Source organism: Cyprinus carpio, chromosome B7 (genome assembly GCF_018340385.1).
Source record: "Cyprinus carpio isolate SPL01 chromosome B7, ASM1834038v1, whole genome shotgun sequence".
NCBI lineage: Eukaryota > Metazoa > Chordata > Actinopteri > Cypriniformes > Cyprinidae > Cyprinus > Cyprinus carpio.
Genome location: NC_056603.1, coordinates 37,028,312 through 37,049,553, shown reverse-complemented (window position 1 = coordinate 37,049,553; position 21,242 = coordinate 37,028,312). Strand labels below are relative to the sequence as shown.

At 37.4% G+C, this 21,242-nt stretch overlaps 2 protein-coding genes across 3 annotated transcripts; both read right to left on the bottom strand.

Moving 5' to 3' along the window:
- Window positions 1-503: 503 nt before the first annotated feature.
- On the bottom strand, window positions 504-16,393 carry LOC109050094 (uncharacterized protein KIAA0895-like). The gene is made up of 7 exons (XM_042728505.1): window positions 16,213-16,393; window positions 14,540-15,317; window positions 13,249-13,392; window positions 13,031-13,163; window positions 10,524-10,829; window positions 2,292-2,389; window positions 504-2,183 (listed from the first exon to the last, which is right to left on the bottom strand). Exons 2-7 carry the CDS (start codon window positions 15,278-15,280, stop codon window positions 2,022-2,024), a joined length of 1,584 nt encoding a protein of 527 aa, XP_042584439.1. The 5' UTR covers window positions 15,281-15,317; window positions 16,213-16,393; the 3' UTR covers window positions 504-2,021.
- Window positions 16,394-17,117: 724 nt separating this feature from the next.
- nqo1 (NAD(P)H dehydrogenase, quinone 1) lies at window positions 17,118-20,735 on the bottom strand. Of its 2 annotated transcripts, none has more exons than XM_042728504.1 (6): window positions 20,587-20,735; window positions 19,517-19,684; window positions 19,208-19,338; window positions 19,001-19,114; window positions 18,773-18,874; window positions 17,118-17,667 (listed from the first exon to the last, which is right to left on the bottom strand). In XM_042728504.1, exons 1-6 carry the CDS (start codon window positions 20,588-20,590, stop codon window positions 17,359-17,361), a joined length of 828 nt encoding a protein of 275 aa, XP_042584438.1. In that variant the 5' UTR covers window positions 20,591-20,735; the 3' UTR covers window positions 17,118-17,358. The 2 variants fall into 2 exon arrangements, with proteins under 2 accessions (XP_042584438.1, XP_042584437.1); XM_042728503.1 differs by having other exon boundaries at window positions 20,566-20,605.
- Window positions 20,736-21,242: the final 507 nt, after the last annotated feature.

Sequence of the window (21,242 nt, the reverse complement as noted above, 5' to 3'; positions counted from 1 at the left end):
TTTTAAAAAAAACACATCTTTCACACTTAAAAAGTCTTAAACTAAACTTTTCTAAACTAAACGGTTCATCATACATGCATATTTCTCTCCCGATTCACACACAATGAGTTCTAAGCTATATATATATATAAAAAAGCATTATGGGTAGAGGTCTCGTATTTTAGCTGGAGACAGGTTTTAATTTAAAAACAAACAATGGATTTCGAACAAACAAAAAGCTTTTTAGTTCATAGGATGTTAATTGATGGACTGGACTCCTGTGGATTACTTGTGGATTATTGTAATGTTAGCAGCAACTGTTTGATTCTGACGGCACCCATTCACTGCAAGAGGATTCACTGGTGAGCAAGTGATGTGATGTTAAATTCCTCCATATCTGTTCTGATGAAGAAACACACATCATCTTCAGCAAATATTCATTTTTAGGTGAACTGTTTCTTTAATTATGACGTGCTTCACAACATATTTAGTCTTTAAATATCAGCGCTCAGACAATGATTTTAGGGACTTCAGTGTACAATTTTAATGAGATAACAGCAACTTATTGTGAAGTGTGTAATTTTCGTGCAGTACTGACAATGATAATAAATACAAATGGATATGTGATTTCAAGCATATAGCGTGAAGCTATGACATGACGCATGAGTTTGGAACCCATATAAGGCACATCCACATGACCTCCAATTTTTTTCTTCCTGAGTCCATCACAATCTTAATATGCACAGTGAGGAAGCCGGCCAGCTGGACTGCTTTAAACAGGTACAAAAAGCAGAGGTTGCAGTGGCAACTCTCCTACAAAGGTGTCACATCACATTAGCACAGGTAATAAAGACCACCAAGGGTGCTCTCAGAAGAACACTGATTATCTCTAGATAGAGTACTGGCATTTCATAAGCCCTGATGAGGAAAAAATTGTGCCAAAGAGGGCAATTTTTTCATTAGTGTAATTTTCTTTTTCGTCAGATTCTCAATGAACACTTCATTAAACTGAGTCGGCCTTGGTGTCTTTTTGCATTGCTTGCTATACTAAGTTAAAGAAAAAATGCATTTGCTACTTGTGTATAAAGCTAATACCACAGACATTCAGTGTTTTGCATGAATACAAGAGGTAAACATATAATAAATAATAGAGAAACTGAAAGACTAGTAGAAGCACACTATATGGTGTTCATAAGTTCACGTGCGAAACCTCATATAAATACTGTCAGGGTAATTCATTTGATTTAGTACTCAAATAGCTCTGCCTTGTGTGATATTATTTGGCATGATGGGATGTGCCCATTACATTACGAGTGCAGTTAAAATGCTACATGACCTTCTTTCAGCTTCTCATGAATATGGTGGTGTTCGGAATGGAATACTACTGTACCGCATACAATGTAGTTTATTAAAAACAGTATACAAAGCAATTTTCTGTTGTCTATGATGCATGTTAAAATCCATACAACATCCAACTGTCAACTCTGAAATACAATTATTTAGCATTCCTTATTTTGTTCAGTCTGATCAGCTAATCAATTGAGAGAGAAATGACGGTTGATACCGCTTTTGGTTCAGTTGTAACACTTGAAACACAAGGTCAAGTCAAGCCCACTGCATTACAGTACTGCACACTTTGGCATAATGTACTACATAATTCATGTATTCAGAAAATTTGCATACTGTGCACAGTATATTAAAAAAATTGGTACGAGTATGGTAGTATGCCATTCCGAACATAACGGGTTTGCAAGAATTCAAACATGTCTTTCATGCCTGAGTCATATGGTTTAAAAACACAATCATTTGTATTTGTAAACAGACTTACTGAGTATGGCACTTAATGTAGCAAATTACCACATCCATCATTGGACACAACCATGCTGTTTGTAATACTTTTTATGGTTGATCATCATGGATCGCGTTTTCATGAAAAACCATCCAAAATTATATCAATCAGTTGTTTGTAAAATCACAGTTTTGCAGACACCGTTTTTTGGCCTGGGAAAATTGAATGGTTTTGATACATTTTTTGCAACTCTTCATGGAATGAGCTCTTGAAGCTCTGCATCACTCAGTTCATTCACTGTGACAATGTGGTCGAGGTGTTGAAGATAACGTTCTTCATCCTGCATGAAGTGAGGAATCCTAGTTCCATTTAGGACAGCCAAATGTCGAAGTCTGTCCACATCTTCATAGGAAACCTTCAAAACAGGAATTACATAAATTGGTATGTATATTCATTATTAACTGAATAGATTCACTGAAAAAAAATATATTATTTTAAAAAAATGAGTGTGAATAGGACCTACCTTGCCAAGAGCAGTTAATATCTTAAAATCAATGTTCCTCCTGTGGCGTAAAATCCTTAAAATTCCATCAAGGTAGACCTGATCTTTACTGAAGCAACCTGTATACACACACATATGCAAAAAAACATTTATACTACAAATACAGAGAGGCAGTATAAAACTAGATCAGGGATAGGCAACTTTGATAGTGACGAGGGCCAGCATTTTTTCTCCTTTATACCAAGGGGCCAGTTTACTATTCCATGTCCACAAACCTTTTACACACTGTCTTAATCAATTTCCTTTTTATTGACGGAAATTAAAGTATAAAATATCAATTTGTTTTTAAAGATTTTATTAACTATAAAACTTTTGCAGTTATGCTAGTTCAGAAGGTAAACTTTGTTGTCAGATGACAGCAATATTACCCCAACAAGCCAACAAAAACCACTCTCTGTAAATTTGCAACAAATAAATGTACAGGGGTCCTATTTTTTTATTAGTTGCCTACTGAACATTCTCAAAACAACCTAAGAGGACAGTTAAAAAGGGCTTATTCAAAAGACAGTTGTTCCAAATGGTACAATAATATAGCCAGGAATCTGCAGTATTTTTAAAATCAAATTTAAGATCTTTAAAGACCTTCAGTCTTTAAAAAAAGGGATCATTCTTTAAAAAACAGGATGAGTCAAACGTATCAATTATTATATTATATTATAATTAGAATATCATCAAAAAGTTGATTTATTTCACTAATTCCATTCAAAAAAGTGAAACTTGTATATTATATTCAGTCATTACAAACAGACTGATATATTTCAAATGTTTATTTCTTTTAATTTTGATAATTATAACTGACAACTAAGGAAAATCCCAAATTCAGTATCTCAGAAAATTAGAATATAACTTAAGACCAATACAAAGAAAGGATTTTTAGAAATCTTGGCCAACTAAAAAGTATGAAAATGAAAAGTATGAGCATGTACAGCACTCAATACTTAGTTGGACTCCTTTTGCCTGAATTACTGCAGCAATGCGGCGTGGCATGGAGTCAATCAGTCTGTGGCACTGCACAGGTGTTATGAGAGCCCAGGTTGCTCTGATAGTGGCCTTCAGCTCTTCTGCATTCTGGTCTGGCATATCGCATATTCGGGTCTGGCATATCGCATCTTCCTCTTCCCAATACCCCATAGATTTTCTATGGGGTTAAGGTCAGGCGAGTTTGCTGGCCGATTAAGAACAGGGATACCATGGTCCTTAAACCAGGTACTGGTAGCTTTGGCACTGTGTGCAAGTGCCAAGTGCTGTTGGAAAATGAAATCTGCATCTCCATAAAGTTGGTCAGCAGCAGGAAGCATGAAGTGCTCTAAAACTTCCTGGTATATGGCTGTCTTGACCTTGGACCTCAGAAAACACAGTGGACCAACACCAGCAGATGACATGGCACCGCAAACCATCACTGACCGTGGAAACTTTACACTGGACCTCAAGCAATGTGGATTGTGTGCCTCTCCTCTCTTCCTCCAGACACTGGGACCTTGATATCCAAAGGAAATGCAAAATTTACTTTCATCAGAGAACATATCTTTGGACCACTCAGCAGCAGTCCAGTCCTTTTTGAAGGGAGACACTTCTGACGCTGTCTGTTGTTCAAGAATGGCTTGACACAAGGAATGCGACAGCTGAAACCCATGTCTTCCAAACGTCTGTGCATAGTGGTTCTTGAAGCACTGACTCCAGCTGTAGTCCACTCTTTGTGAATCTCCCCCACATTTTTGAATGGGTTTTGTTTCACAATCCTCTCCAGGTGCGGTTATCCCTATTGCTTGTACACTTTTTTCTACAACATCTTTTCCCTTCCCTTCGCCTCTCTATTAATGTGCTTGGACACAGAGCTCTGTGAACAGCCAGCCTCTTTTGCAATGACCTTTTGTGTCTTGCCCTCCTTGTGCAAGGTGTCAATGGTCATCTTTTGTACAACTGTCAAGTCAGCAGTCTTCCCCATGATTGTGTAGCCTACAGAACTAGACTGAGAGACCATTTAAAGGCTTTGCAGGTGTTTTGAGTTAATTAGCTGATTAGAGTGTGGCACCAGGTGTCTTCAATATTGAACCTTTTCATGATATTCTAATTTTCTGAGATACTGAATTTGGGATTTTCCTTAGTTGTCAGTTATAAACATCAAAATTAAAAGAAATAAACATTTGAAATATATCAGTCTGTGTGTAATGAATAAATATAATATACAAGTTTCACATTTTGAATGGAATTAGTGAAATAAATCAACTTTTTGGTGATATTCTAATTATATGACCAGCACCTGTACATATTTCTTAGTGTCTTAATTATTTAGATTTTTATAATGCATTAGCTTCTTGTTGATCCACCTGTTCACATTTAAAATTGTGTGGCTCCTATATAAGTCGGCTCAGAGCGCCAGCTTGTAGCACGGCAAGTGACACAATGCTCGTTCCCTTATCTCAGGGAATCGAGGTTACGTCAGTAACTGGCATCCAATCATGCCATGCTACAAGCAGATATAAAACTACCTGCTCTGTGAGACCAGTCTAGGAGCACTTAATTAAGGACTCCAAAGAACATAAGCCAAACTGAGTCCCAAGCACTGCTGAGGACTACAGATATTACTATTTCCGCACTCAGGGGTAATAAGCAAACTAAATAGACAAAATCCGGATGTCTAAATTGTAGAATCTGGCAAAAGTGGACGGCGACGACCAGCTGGCGGCTGCACAAATCTCACTTATAGAAATTCCACTGGACCACGCCCAGGAGGAGGCCATTCCTCTGGTGGAGTGGGCTCTCCCCCCATGGGGCATTGCAAGCCTTCTATAGCATCTACTATCCTGGCGGGAAAGTCAAACAGCTGCTCTGATTGTCTGAAAAGAGCACTAAATGTACACTTTTAAGGGCCCTCACTGGGCAGAGTGGATTGGGACCCTGCACGCCGTCTGCAGTGGTGAGCATTAGAAGGGTAATAACCTGGGCTCTGAATGGAGTTGAGAGCACCTTAGGTACATAACTGTGTCTTGGCTTGAGGACGACCTTACAGTCGTTAGACCCAAACTCCAGACAGGCAGTGCAAGTCACCCAATGCTTGACAGATGCTAATACCAAAAGGAGGGTAGTCTCAAACGACATGGGCTGCAAGTTGGCCAAATGGAGCGGCTCATAGGCGGGCCCTTTAGGACCCTCAGGACTATGGATTAGCGTTGGGCACTATGCTTCATTTTCAGACCGCCATATCGTCAGCCTGTGAGATTGCCGATCCATGATATTATCGTGTTTGGGCAGGGCAGTGCAATAGTTCACTAATTTGTTCATAAATTTTATAATTTCTAAATTAATTTAACAATTTATCAACTTAGGCTATTTATTTACTTTTCTATGTATTTTACTTATTTAATTATCTACTTCAATTTATATTACTTTTTATCTCGGGAAATGACGCAGCAGAAATTTCAATCGTTGTCCATAATTCTGAAAGCAAAGATGTTGAGTTAACAAGAAAATGTCACATCGCCTATTTGGCAATTTGTTGGTTTTAAACCAGATGCCAAAGGCGAGCCTGAGGACATAACTCAAGCAATCTGCAAAATTTGCACAAAAGTTGTGTCTGTAAGAGAATCTCAAACGACAAACCTGTTTGTACATTTGCGTACTCACCACCCCGCTGAGGCTGCTAAACTAGCACCAAAAGAAGCTTCAGTGGCGGTCAACAAAAATCCAAGTCAGCCATCCATCGTCGGAGCTTTTGCAAAAAGTACCAAATACAAACGAAACAGTGAAAGGTGGGCCCAGTGCACGGCAGCTGTTTCTAAGTATATCGCGAAAGAGATGGTTTCCTATCATACCGTTGAAAAGGAACGTTTCAAATAACTACTTCAGACATTTGACAAACAGTATGAGCTGCCGGGGTGCAAGTACTTCACCACAACTGCCATCCCTGATCTGTACAATAAAACGAGGGAGACCATCGTGAAAAATTTCCTGCGTCACTACTGACAACGGGGCAAATATTGTTGCGGCCATACAAGGGCTCAAATGGCCATGGCTAGACTGTTTGGTCATAACTTGAATGTGGCAGTGAATTATTCAATGCAAAAGGAAAAGGCAAGAACTGATCGTGCGTTTGGAATCTGTCTTTCAATTAATGGAGCATTCTCTCACAGCTGGCAGAGACGAAGAGAGCTCCGTAAGACGCAGGAACAACTCAATCTACCTCAAACTATGCTGGTAACGGTAAGTCAATAAACAAATCTTAATTCATTGCTTTAATGTTTCTCTACAAATATCTTGATATAACCTAGTCTATCCTAATATTCCACAGAAAATAATGAAAACTTTAATAGCTAATAGGCAAATATTTCTTTTTTATTATTATTATTATTATTGTTGTTGTTGTTGTTTATTCATTAACTATATTATTATTATTATTATTATTATTATTATTATTATTATTATTATTATTATTATTATTATTATTATTATTGTAGGATTGTGCAACTCGTTGGGGATCAACCTATGCCATGGTCATAAAAATCCTGGAGCAGCTCTCTGTAATCAAACAAGTTTTTGCGAATGACAAGAGCCGTCGCACATTCCCAAACCTAACTTGGCAGGACATTGCCATACTAGAGGCTGTTAAAGATGGGTTAAAGCCTGTCACAGAATTTACTGATATTTTATCAGCTGAAAATTACGTGACAGTCTCATCTCTGCTGCGGAGGAGGCTGATGTAAAGATGATGTCAGAAATTAAAAAGGGGATCTTGGAGAAACTTGAATCGAAATATGACGACAACACACCTTAGCTGATGCGCAAAGCCATCCTCCTTGACCCACGCTATAAGGGAGACCATATTGAGTGAGGTCAAAAGTCAGCTAGAGGTTGAGATGGTGGAACGATAAAATCAAGCCACCTGAATGCATCAGAGCAGAGGAGGGGGAGGAGGAAGAGAAAGTAGAAAGGGCAGCAGCTGAGATACAGCCGGCTAAGAGGACCAAAACGCTGGGATGTCTTCTGGGCAGAGTGAAGCAGTCTATGTCCACAATCCCCGCAGACAACCGAGCAAAAACGGAGATCACATCCTACTTGCAAGAGGAAGTTATTGATGGTGATGACAAACCACTGGAATGGTGGGAAAAAAAATGGAAGCCGGTTTCCTTTAATGGCAAACATAGCTTAAAAATACCTGAGCATTACCGTTACCAGAACTCCATCTGAGCGAGTGTTCAGTGCAGCGTGCAAAATAGTAACTCCCCACCGCAACCCTCTCAAACCAGTCAGAGTAAACCAGCTTGTTTTTTTAGCTAAAAATCTGTAGACATAAATATCTGAATGGTATAACAGAAATTATTCTACCTTGTGTGAAATAAAAGTAGGCTATGTCATTGCACTTTAACAAGAAATCTAAACTGAATGGCCTACTAAGTGCAGTATTTCGTGTTAATTCATTGTTCTTCTTAAGAAGTTGTCATTAAGTTGTTGGAAATAAAGCTGCTTTTAATTTTAATTCCTGACTGACTGTTGTGTGTTTGGACCAATTAGACTGTTGTTATAGTTTATAATTTTAATTATATAATAACAATAGTAGCAATTTGTTATTGTACCCTATTATTAGGTAGGCTATTAGTATTAATAAATGTTCAGCATCACTGTTCACATGTTCATGGAGTGTCCGAAAACTCAAGTGCGCGTCTTGCAAGTGTAGGTTAGACTATGCGGTGCTGTTAACATGAACAATAGGCTATAGCTGGGCACAATAATGGTAATTCATTTATTATTATTATTAATAATAATGAACATAATATTTTCTATTTAATGAAAAAATATATTTAACATATTCATAGGAAACAAGCCAAATATCGTCTTTGAAATTGCCAAAGGCCTCAGCTTTCAGCGATATCTCTGCCTATCGTCGATACATGATACTATCGTTTATCAGAACAAACCTTCTATGAATAAGTCCCAGGTCGGCACGGTCTGAGGGCGAGCAGGATATAATCTCTGGGCACCCTTCAAGAACTTAACAACCAAGTCGTTTCTGCCGACTGACTGGCCTGTTTTGAAGGAATTATTCACTGTGATAGCTGCCACATAAACTTTCCAGTATCCAGTACTGTATCCGTTATCCAGTAGCTCTTGTAAAAAGGACAGGATGGGACATGGGCTTTCAGCCAATATTGGAGAGGCCGCATGTGAAGCAGGCCTAAAGGAATAACAGAGGAGGCAGCCGCCATTAGGCCAAGCATTCTCTAGAAAGTCCTGAAGGGACACAAAGTCCTGGGCTTGAAAGATGCCACCAGTCACTGAATCGGCAGGGACCGTTCTGGCGTAAGCCACACTCACATTTGGGTCAAGTCTATAACAGTCCCCAGAAAGACCGCTCTCTGTCTGAGGAACAACTGACTCTTGTGTGGGTTGATTTTCAACCCGAGGCACTCCAGATGGCTGATCAGCAGTGTACGATTAGTTCCCGTTCTGTTCTGATTAAAACTGGCCAATCGTCTAGGTAATTGAGAACGTGGATTCCCATCTGTCTCAGAGGGGAAAGAGCCATGTCAATGTACTACTTAAAAGTGCAAGGGGCCAGAGACAGTCCAAATGGTAGGTCTGTGTACTTATAGGCATCTTTCAGATCCACTGTCAGAAACCAGTCCTCGGGACAAACCTGCATGAGGGTCTGTTTTAAAGTTAACATTCTGAATGGCCTTCTCATAAGACAGCGATTCTTTCTGCACGAAGAAGTAACAGCTGAAAAAACCTGACTCGCTGTTCCCTAGAGGTACTGTTTCCACGGCACCTTTTACAAGCAATGTTTGTACTTCAGAGAACGTGGATCATCTCGCTGCTCGAACCCACTGTGAGAACCCTCCTGCTCCGCTGTTTCTTTCTCTCGGGGGAGAGAGGAGACGTGAGAGTAGAACGGGGAGAACGCCTTCATTAAAGAAGGGGATCTGTGCGCGAAGACTGGCGAGGCTCATGCTTTCACAATGAAAGCATGTACCACCAGCGACCACAGCCTCTGCGTCAAGTGGCGCCTTAATGTAGCTTTTTATATATAGGCTACATTCACAATCAGTAGAGTTTTAATGATTTTTACTGGAGTCTCTTATGCTCATCAAGGCTTTATTTATTTGATCAAAAATACAGAAATAAACCAGTAATATTGTGAAATATTAAATATTGGTTTCCTAATTTAATATAGTTTAGAATATTTTTTTTCTGTGACAGCGCTTCAGAGTCACATGATCCTTCAGAAATCATTCTAATATGCTGATTTATTAAGTGTTGAAACTGTTGTGCTGCTTAATATTTTTTTTGGAACCTTTGATACTTCTTTTTTGATTCTTTGATGAATAAAAGGATAAAAAGAATAGCATTTATTCAAAATGCTAATCTTTTCTAACTATATATGTCTTTACTATCAGTTTTTATCCATTTAACACATCCTTGCTGAATAAAAGTATTAATTTCTTTAAAAGAAAGAAAGAAAGAAAGAAAGAAAGAAGCAATTTACTGACCCCAAACTTCTGAATAGTAGTCTATATTGTAACACAAAAATTCTATTTTGAATAAACACTGTTCTTTTTAACTTTTTATTTATCAATGAATCCTGAAAAAAGTATCACAGGTCCCAAAAAACAATGAAGCAGCACAACTTTTTCCAACACTGATTATAAATCAGCATATTAGAATGATTTCTTTAAAAAACATTGAAAAAACTTACTGATGCCAAACTTTTGAACAGCAGTGTATTTGTAAGTTGGTGCCCCCCAATGTTCAAGACATGGTTACGGCCTTGCATAGACGTGTACTCTCCGGCCACAGCAGCCAATCACCACTCCAGATTAAAGCATATACGTCACTTTTCATGACGTAGGCTCAACTTTGCTTTTTGAACCAGAAGAATGAAATTGCTTAAAAAAAAATAAAAAAAATAACCACTTTTACCTTAATAATAGACATGAGTTCTAAAGTTGTTTTTACTGATGTGCAAACTGTTCATATATGTTAACATCTCAAAAAATGTGTTGTAGGGTTTCACATGACAATTTAACATTCTAACATTCATTGCTAACATGTTTCAGATATGGGTGTGTCTCAATAAGGTGCTAGGCTTTTATAGTGATAGATAGATCAGAGAATGCTGGCTTTCTCAAGTCAACGTAATAAAGTGACACATCACATATTAGAAATGTTTCTCAGTTCTATTCTTAGCGATTAGTTCACCTGGTTTCGAGGTATCTGTCTGTCCTCGTTTGGCGCGGAGGCAGTATTCCCAGCGTACAGCAGGATCTTGGACAAAGCGAGCAATATGGCTGAACAGTTGGCTGAAGCTCATGTTTGTGGCATGGTATACAGTATAGTATAGCAGGGCAGCTCGCCACAGGAAGGGCTGTTTCCGTAGCAACACACTGTGAAGACTAGCAAGCCCCTCTTCAGTAGGATTAGCTGGTTTCAGTCCAAACTGCTTTCTCCCAACAGAAGTGGCCCATGGCTGCATGCTGTTATTCACACCCCGTAAGTAATGTGTGCCTGGGAGTGAAAGTCATAAAATTGCTGGAAGGGCAGGATTTGTAGACAAAAAACTATAAAATTAACATCAAGAATGGTCAGTTATCAATTAGATTCAACCAGAAGAATGTTAATAGAATACAATATTTCTTGCATGGCAAGATCAATGTCCTAACCAGCTGTGACCCAGCAAAAACAAGTGCTTTGCCCGCCAAGACCAAATGCAAAAATGCTACACAATGTGACACATTGACAGCCAATCAGAACATAACTTATATGTAATATACAATACAGAATACTGCAGAAAGGGCACATTTTTGCAAGCCAGAAAACAAAAATGAGTTAGCATTTTTGCACTTGCACTTGATCTTACAATCAAGTTTTTTTTTTAATGCATTTTTGGTTAAAGGTGCTGTATGTAGGATTGACACCGAGTGGTTGAACTAGGTAATGCAGTCCAAATTCAAAACATTGGAGAGGGTTTTTTTTCACCCGGCCCCTCCTCCTCAGACTTGGCACACACAGGTTGCCAGATTGATGACACAAACAGGAACGAGTGCACTTGATGATAAATGAAATGAAATGCTGTGTTTTCAGCCAACTGGCAACCTGGGGTGCCGAAATACAATTGAGTAAACTGGCAGAGGCCAGGTTTCACAAACCAAAACAAATACCGACATTCCGGACCGGAATGCACATTTTCAAAGGAGAATAACTGACTGTAGCATTGTTTTTCAGATAAACAAGTATGTTAACTTAGCATGTTTCTTAATAATCTGAAAAAATATTATGGTATTTTTATGGTTTAGTTGAGTCAAAATCTTACATAGAGCAACTTTAACTGAAAGGTCTGTGGTTAACACAAGCTCAAGATATTTTCATGTTTTATTCTACGACATAAAATACATCAGTAATACACCTTTTTAAAGCTTTATTGTCTTGAAAAAGGTAGTTGCTATATAGTAATAAAGACAGTTACTGTGACTGTACTGTAGTAATAGTAAATGGGACTACGGAGGTCATTGGGGACATTAAACGTCATTTTGATAAACAGAAAACTACTCCCTTTCTGCTTTCACAACCTCTTATTATCTCATTCTTGCTAACTCATATTTTGAGGTAAATGTTTTTTTTTTAGATTAAAACTTTAAATAGTTGTCAAAGGCATAATGGTAGTGACATTGAAGTCTTGCAAGTGTGGTGTAGTTCGTTTATAGCCTACATTTGTGACACTGGACCACAAAACCAGTCATAAGGGTACATTTTTATACATCAATTATAAAGCGATGGGAACACTTTTTGTAAGCGAAGAAAACAAAAATAACGACTTTATTCAACAATTCCTTTGTGAACAGTCTCCTCTGTGTCTCTCCATATCATCGTATGCTGCGTATGCTCTTCTGTTTCATCCGCGCCACAAGGATGCGCTGTTTTCTTTCAACTCAAAGCCAAATACACGTAGAAACAGCGCATCCTTGTGGCGCGGATGATAAAGAAGAGCATACGCAGCACAAGTTGATATGGAGAGACTTACAAAAAGTGTTCCTGTTGCTTCATAAAACCCAGATTGCAAGTCTGATAGCAGATGGAGTATTCTGACGACGACTTTCATACCTTTTATGGACCTTGACACTGTTATTTACTTGGCAGTCTATGGGACAGTCATAGGCCTCCCGGTTTTCATCCAAAATATCTTAAATTGTGTTCCAAAGACGAACTGAGCTTTTACGGGTTTTGAACGACATGGGGGTAATTGATTAAACAATATAATGCTCCATTAAAATGGAGACAAACTTTAATATCCAAATGGTTTTTGGCATAAAAGCAAATCTTTTAATTTTGACCCATGCAATGTATTTTTGGCTATTGCTACAAATATACCCATGCTACTTATGAAAGGTGTTGTGGTCCAGGGCCACATTTAGCTTTTATGTGTATAAATCATAAACTTTTTTTGGTCACAGAGCTTATTTTCTGCCATAATCCAAAAGTCCTACTGGGTATTAGTCAAGGAAACATTTTCACAGCAGCACTCTCTTATGTCAAGCACGATTTGTACCAATTAGATTTTAGTATATGTAGGGCTACCTTGAACTTCACAACAGCAATATGAATGAAATGACTTAAAAAATGTCACCTGACACAGTCAGACTGGTTAGGACAAAACAAATCGGTTTAGTATTACTGTTTGATGTATAATTTGGAGTGTGTGTGGGTCATACCAATCTCGTGTCTAAGCATGCCCTCAAGCCAGTGTTGCCGTGCTCCTGACAAATTAATAGTTAGTGTTGGTCGACATCTCTCCACCATCATAACTGCTTGGGACAGAAGCTCATCAGAGAGACTTACGACCACCTGGTGACAGAATCTGAGATTACTATTTCTTTGTTATTTTTCAAAACACTAAAGCACAGACACTTGAACTGGGATATCCACACACCTCACCAACACAGCGCTCCTTCTGTAGATACTTGCGTGTGGCTGCCCACACTTGACTCTTCGGTAGCAAGCTGCCCCCTGTGACTTCTTCAAAGTTTTCATAGGTCTCATACTTCCTCAGCACACACTCCATAATCCCAACTGCCTAGAAAAAGGCATGAGGTGAGACAAATGGCAACAGTTTCAGGACTTAACATTATGGCTATATTCCAAACAGGGGTATTCAAGTTAATTAAAATTAAAACAATAAAGGAAAAAAAACATATTTTTGTTACATGAAATAAATAGACATTAACTGAAATTAAATAAAATACATTTTAAAAAGTATATTTCTATAAATATTTTATTTATTTTATTTCAGATGGTTGCCAAGCAAGCATTTAGTTAAACTTGATGTACTAAAATAACTAAAACTGAAATAATATATATATAAACTATACAGACAAAAAAGAATTAATAAAAAAGACGAAACCACATCAAAATTACAAAAAAGTTTAATAAAAATGAGTACTATAAAAATTAATACAAATAAAGTAGTATGTCAATGATACTAAAATATCACTGATTATCAAACATAGCAAGCTGCCAATGTAAACAACATTTTATGCTACCATAACTGCGCTCCCAACGTAAAGCAAATAGGCAGCATATTTATGCATACTTTCAAGGCACATTGATTTATTCAAAACCTAAGGCAGCACAGAGAAGGTACTGACAAGCTGATTAAAATGGAGAGAGATATAGAAATTACAGATAAAAATAGTTAAAACTAATTAAAAATTCTGTATTTTACTTTTATAATTTCAAGCTTATTAGAATATTGCATCATTAGCTTTGCAACATGCAAACATTAAACTCTACAGAAATCAACTGTAATTGGAGTCTCTCATGCGCTATTTATATGGCACACAGAGTTGCTCCCTACATAGAGTGTTCCAAATCGGTCACTTATGAGGTTTCTATTTCCGTTAAGATGCTACCTTAAGGTGCAGTCACTTTATTGAAACGTCTGTAAAAAATTAGTGGGCAAAAAATTGTCCATTGTCTATTGTCAATACTATAGTAATGTACGAAGCACTGCTTACACAGAATCCTCTTTCAAACCAAGCTGCTTTCTGTTGGTCAACGTGGCAAAACAGCAATATCTAAATAAGGGGAGTGTTCCCACTCATGTTTTCTTATTGAAATAATTGACAGAAATAATTCACAGAACTTAAATGTGACTGCAGTTGACACTGACAGTAAGGTGGCTCACTGGACCTAAACTTGTGTATTTTTTATATAAAGCATACCTGGGACAGAAAGAGACTGGATCCCTCTCTGTACTTCTCCAAAACACTGACAGGTTCTGGCGAGGCATACTCAAACTGGGGCTCATACTGATAGTTAGACTGAAAAAAGGTCTGACGCTCCTGTTCCAGGTTTACGGGACGAAGAGCCACAAGCAGGCACGGCCCACGAGGTGTTGATGGTGAAGGAAGTGGAGTGATACCCCTGGCAATATGTGGCAAGGAGGTTGCAGGTCTCATTTGACCCCTGCCAGCACGTGCGGGCGTCGTGGAGTTCATTGTGCAGGTGCTCTCACTCCGGCGAAGCCAGTTCCCTGACCCCAAACTAAGGCTTGTTAGGCTTCGCATGGGTGGAGAAGGGCCACCACTACGCCACGGTGGCTGTATCACCTTCTGCACTGGCTGCGTTGCTCTAATTCGCTGTGGTTTTATTTCCAGACTAAGTGGTCTTCGACAAGGTGGCGGTTTGGAAGGTTCCCTTGGCCGCACAGATTCTCCTTTATTTCTACCTTCTGTCTTCTGGAGTCTTCGCTGAACCTGGGAGCAGCCATCCCAAGTGGTACAAGGCTGCGTGTGAGGCCCATTGTGGGTCGATTCATCTCTTCGGGTGATACTGCTGGTCCTGGCTCTGACTGGTTTGGGTTTCTCTGTGCTGGGCTCTGGTTCTAACATTTCTGAGTCATTCTTTGCGAGCCCTCCTCCATTAGCCTGCTCCATGCAGTTCTCACCCAGATCCAGCACCATTGCTACATCCACGCCCTTGTCCACCAATGCTGCGCACCTGAAGAGAAAAACATAACTCCACTTCCTGATTCAACAGCACATAAAACAGTATGTTTAAAAAGATTTTACAAATAAGGATTTAAAGCTCTTTATGCAAACAAATGATTTAGAATTGACAAAAATACTTTTGGAATGCTGACATATCTTGCTATACACAAATGAATTTATTTACTCCAAATGAATGAATGAATGAAATAATGAAAATGAATTTAAATAGAATTTGGTTCATTCTTATAATTATTATGCATGCAGTTTCATAACCTCATAATAATTTAGAGACTAGATGTCAATATTTGTACTTTTAGAAATGCATCTGTCATTCAGCAGGGGCTTTTAAAATATATAGTAATATATATAGTATATATAGTGTGGTAAATGTAACGTTCGAAACAAATGTTACAAAAAAACAGTTATCAGTTTAAAACCTTGTCAAAAAATTATGAAGGAATCTGAAGGAATGTTTTTATTTATTTATACATTTATTTTTACTACTATACTATTTATCTTAAGTCTGATATCTTTATCAGATCTACTACTGGGATACGGTCTTGCTATTGAGCAATAAAAGTAAACTATACAGCGAACTTTAAGCATTTTAAAATTCTGAAAGATTTTTCTACATTTACGTTTACATTTTTCTACATTACTTATATTTATTTTGATGTCATAAAAGGGCATTTATTCCATTAGCAATTTTAATAGATCCACTGGGAAATGTGTTTTAAATAGAATAAAGTTTTAAATGAAGAATAAAGTCAGGCTATTGCTTAAAAAAATTATGTCAGTAATTGATACATGACATTATCAACAGCTCTTGGCAATACACTGACGATTCACCACGAATGAGTCATTTTAACATATAACGCAATATGTATAAAAGATGCAACACATACCGCGCAGCGCTTCTTTTCAAATAAATTAACTTCAGTTCATTTTGGAATTCCGTCCATAATATCAGCAGCAGCTCTTCAACTTCCGTTCAGTAGGTCAAACGGCTGATATGGAGGAATAACGGAACATGACGCCGGGAATGGGATTGCGATTGGGATGGCTGGGATTGCGTTGCAGCAAATGACGCGTTGGCGCATCTAAATCACATACTCGCCTCGACACTCTTCTCTCACAGTGCGCAAAAACACAAAAAAGACACCGGCAAAATTTCACACTTATACCAAAAAAAATTTCTCCCAGAAAAATTATATTTAAAAAACAACAATTTCTGTGTAGCCACATACAGATAAAGGTGTTGAACATTTCCATAATTATCCTAAGAAGAAAGATATAGACTCATTAGCGGGGCACGTTGTCACAGTGTAAACCTGCAGCACTGATTGCATTATGATTTGCGAAATAAAACGCAAAGAACTGCAGAAACGTTAAAAAAGGGGTAATGAATGAATTGTTTAAAATTACAGCATAAACATATGTACCCATTTCTGCCCTAGGAACACAGTTCAATATATATATTGACAGTATCAGAGACTCCTTGAATAAGAAAGCTGTAAGAATTTTGAAAGCGTGTGAACTTTATAATATATTTCTTTGATTTTAATATGCATACGTATATGTACGTGTATGTATGTATATCTTGTGCACACAGTTCAATCTTATGGTTAAAATGTACCTTAATTTTAATAATTGACTCTTGCATTAATCTAGTGTGTTTTTGTTGTTCACGTCTTTATCTAATAGTTGCTACTTCAATTACTTAAAAAGAATGCATTTATTTATACAAAATAATAAATAATAATAATAATAAATTGACATTGAGATGAACAAGGGAAGACATACAAAAAAATAGTAGTGTTATATATTTATTTTTTGTATTTTGATTAGAGTTAAAATCGTACATAAACATGAGTAAAACATGAGTTGAACGCATTAAAATGCACAAATTTTAATCTTATATAAAACATCCACATCCACAAAATAGTATCATTAAAGAATTTGATACCTAAATTTGCACCTAAAACTCCTTCATTCTGCAAAAAATTCCTAGAATGAAATCCTTGAATGATTATCTTGTGTGACTGGATCTTTTAGCTTTGCTTAGCTTTGGTCTGGTTGTCTGGAGGAAGCGGTTTGCCTAAATGCTGTGCCGTGGTAATGCCATAGGACTCAGAGGCAAACTTCTCTTTCACCTCTGGCCGAAGACAAAATCCTCCTTGGAAAGTAAGGTCAAAGTATTCGGTCGGAGCAAATGAAAGAGGCTTTTCGGCAAAAACACCATTCAGCCTTTCCCTCCATGCCTCTAACATGGCATTTCTGGCATCTGGAGGTGTGTGTGCTGGGCACCAGAAGATCTGGGGGGCGAGGACCTGAAACCCGCAAAAACGCAGCACTCCATTCTGTGATAAAAACACAATCTGTTTATAATCTGCATTTCAACTGGTATAAGATTTTATATTTAACAAGTTAAAAATTGTATGCCATATCATAAACATTTGCCATGTCATTAACAGCCTCTTTGTAGAGTACATTAGGTGCATCCCAATTTGTGTATTTATGCACTATTTTATGCCATTTTGTAGTATAAAAAAGTGCAGTTTAAATTGGACACTTCATGCACTCAATTGTCTGTGCTTTCAGACTCCAATGCGGAATGACAAAATAACATTTATACAATTCATAGACTATACAGTTAAGTATATGTGTAGTGCATAAGTACATGTATAAGTGTATAGTGTATAACTATTGTGACTAATTCACACAATCCATGCAGTGCTGCTAATACTGTTAAAAATTTTGAGATATTTTTAAACACAGTCTTTGGCTACTCGTTTCTAAATTGCAAGACATAAACTCAGAATTGCAAGATACAAATGCAGAGCTGTGAGATATAAACTCACCACTGAAAAAAAAAGTCCCAATTACCTTTTTTATTTTTTTATTCCATGACAGAAAAAAAAAAAAAAAAAAAAAAAAAAAAAAAAAAAACTGCAATGTGTAAACTCAAAATTCACAGAAAATGTGAATTCTGAGATGCAAACTCAGAACTGCAAAAAAAGAAGTTTATATCTTGCGGGTACTGACTTTTTCTCCAGATAGGACTTTCCTAAACCATTCCCATCTTCCATTATTTTTTTGCATTTCTGTAATAATTTTTGTATACAGAAATACAAACTGTCCCATCCAAGTCATGTAGCAACAGCCAATGATGCATGTCACTCAAACAACTCTGTTCCATGTCCATATTTCCTATTTATCTGTAGTTGTAATTGTAATTGTATCTGAATCTGTATTTTTAACATTTACATGCAAAGTTGAATCCAAAGCAAAAGTAAAAAATAAAGTTATTTGGGCTAAAGCCTAAAATAGGTGACAACCCACATTCCCTATGGATTTAATCTCGAATTCTGATCACTTAATACAGCATGATTCCAAGTGCACAATAACTAGCCCTCTATATTTAAATAGATAAAACAAAAATTCAGTTTCATATTTTTATCTCACCTGTAAAGGCCAGAGGAGAACGTTGACGTCTCCATGGACACCATCGGGCTTAAACATGGACTCTGTTCCCCCAGTGGTTAATGAAAGTATGGCCTTCTTATCCTGGTGTGAATAGTGAAAGACATTTTAACTAAATCTGATCACCATTAGAATTATAAAAACAGACTCTGTCCTTGTAATCAGCAATGTCAAGCAAGCAAAACAAGCTTTGACTCTAAAGATTCAGACCTTGAAAATGCCATTGTCATACATCTTCTGCATGGTGAAGGCAAATCCTTGAGTTAAGACTCTGTCTATCCAGCCCTTAATGATGGCAGGTATACTAAACCAGTAGAGAGGGAACTGCAAATATAATGCAAATCATATTATTTTCTGAGATCAAAGTAACATGTAAACTCTGACATTTGTAACTGTGCAGCAATGAGAAACTATTACCTGAAAGATAACCAGCTCTGCCTGCTCCAACTTATGCTGTTCTTCTGCAATGTCATCACTTAAACGACCGTCTTGCCATGCAGCCATCATCTCATCATTATATATAAAGTGCTCAGGATTCTTCAGATCACCTGCAATATTTACAGTAAAATAGTGGTCTTCACTAATAATTGCAACTGCAGTCCATTTTTTAAGAACCTATACAATAGTAGCATTTTAATTGTGGGTGCACTTTGTATTTTCCTTATGCAGTAAAAGGGTACAGTTGTAAAGTATTTAAGCTGTGAATTTTGTTCAGCAAATTCCTACCCTTTATATCCTCTGCAGTTGCTGAGGCTTTGAAGTTCATAGCATATAGATCTGACACTAGGACTTTATAGCCTTGCTTTGTCAGAGCCTGAACAGCTACATCCCGTGCAGCAGCGTTGAATGAGGCGGGGCTCTGGTGGCCATAAACAATCAGTGCTGTCTTCTGTGCTGTTTACATACATACATAAGGGGAAAGAGAAAGAGTTCATTGGTATTTGAGATTATTTACCCACAGGATTTGTTGTGGCACGTTAACCAATAGTTTTCCGGTAACTGTAACAACAATAACAAGTATACTGTAGGCTCGAGGCTGTTGACAAAATGAGAGCTGACGAATTTCCCTTTTTTCCCTTATCAACTTCTGGTTTGTATTGACTAGCCAGATTACACAAAATGTGATGACAATGCACAGGTTTTGAAACTAAAACTATACACATACTATTTTCCAATAGTAGTTTTAAGTAAAATATACTCTTAGTCATACTCATTATTATCCTAGTGCGCAATATAAGCTGTGTACTATTTCATTCCAAACAGCCAAAGAATGCTAAAAATTCTGCAAAGCAGTAGCAACTGGAGACTTGCCTTTGATTGTACTGGCATTACTTGGAATTACCTTGTAGTTGAGATTATTACTTGAAGCAAGCAATTTCTTCAAAGGGTGAGCACTGACCTAGTTGCTTTGTCTGCTGAAAATTCTCTCACTTTAATGCCGTTCCAAACCTGTATGACTTTCTTTGTTTTGTGGAACATAAAAGAAGATATTTTGGGAATTGTCTGTAGTTGTTTTTTTGTTTTTTGGGGGGTCAATAAAATGGAAGCCAATAGACACCAAAACTGACTGGTTACGTTACCAACATTCTTCAAAATGTCTTCTTTTGTGTACTGTAGAAGAATGTCATACAGGTTTCGTTGAATAAATGACAGAATTTTTATTTTCAGGTGAACTATTACTATAAACTCTCACTATACAAAATGCTATAAACAATTCTTTACAGTAAAACACAAACCGGCTGATTAAATGATTTAAAATAAATTAAAATACATACATAAGAGTATAAATTTCTCACCCATTTCTCGTTGCCTGCAGTCTCTAATTGTGCACTGGGATAGAGGAGAGAAGCCTTTAGCTGTACAATGAGCTGCTCTTATAAGCTTGAGCCAGCCCTTGCGTGCAAAGAGGTGTTTCAGGTTTCAGTCTCTGTTATCGTATAACCTGTAGGTGGCTGGGATGATTGACTGGTCATTCTAGATATATTCATGAAGAATGACATCTGAACAGACATCTTGGTGACAATCTAGTTGCACCCATTGCATGTTAAAAGAAAGCAGCAGTGGTACTTTGCGTCAGAGTGTCATGCACTTCACTGTATACTTACTTATGAGATATGGCTTGACCAAATAAAATAACACTCTTAGCAGTGCTATATAAACTATGGTAACACTTTATAATAACCTTCATTAGTCAATTATTAACAAACATTATATAATGCTTAGCAGATCAAAAATCTACAAATGATTTTAAGAGAAATTATACAATGATTAAAAGCTTTTTAGTGATTTTAAGCACTTCACAAACAAAATGTCCGAGTTCCAGCTGATTAAAACAAATGCAAGGATGTTCCATTAGGAGCTGTCAAATCTATTAGCATATTCCTGCAAGGAGTAAAAAATAAAACACTGAAATTAGATGCATCACTAAAAACACCAAAACTGGTTTGTCAAG

What these genes read in the sequence shown, in the direction of transcription:
- LOC109050094 (XM_042728505.1), bottom strand. Translation starts at nt 15,280, where the DNA reads ATGGTGCTGGATCTGGGTGAGAACTGCATGGAGCAGGCTAATGGAGGA. An exon ending in AGGAGCGCTGTGTTGGTGAG is followed by an intron (nt 13,164 to 13,248) that starts GTGTGTGGATAT and finishes TTCTGTCACCAG; the next exon opens with GTGGTCGTAAGTCTCTCTGA. An exon ending in GACAGATACCTCGAAACCAG is followed by an intron (nt 2,390 to 10,523) that starts GTGAACTAATCG and finishes GTGTGTATACAG; the next exon opens with GTTGCTTCAGTAAAGATCAG.
- nqo1 (XM_042728503.1), bottom strand. Translation starts at nt 20,590, where the DNA reads ATGGGTGAGAAATTTATACTCTTAT. An exon ending in TGAGAAATTTATACTCTTAT is followed by an intron (nt 19,685 to 20,565) that starts GTATGTATTTTA and finishes GTATGTAAACAG; the next exon opens with CACAGAAGACAGCACTGATT. An exon ending in TTCTCCTCTGGCCTTTACAG is followed by an intron (nt 17,668 to 18,772) that starts GTGAGATAAAAA and finishes TTTTTATCACAG; the next exon opens with AATGGAGTGCTGCGTTTTTG.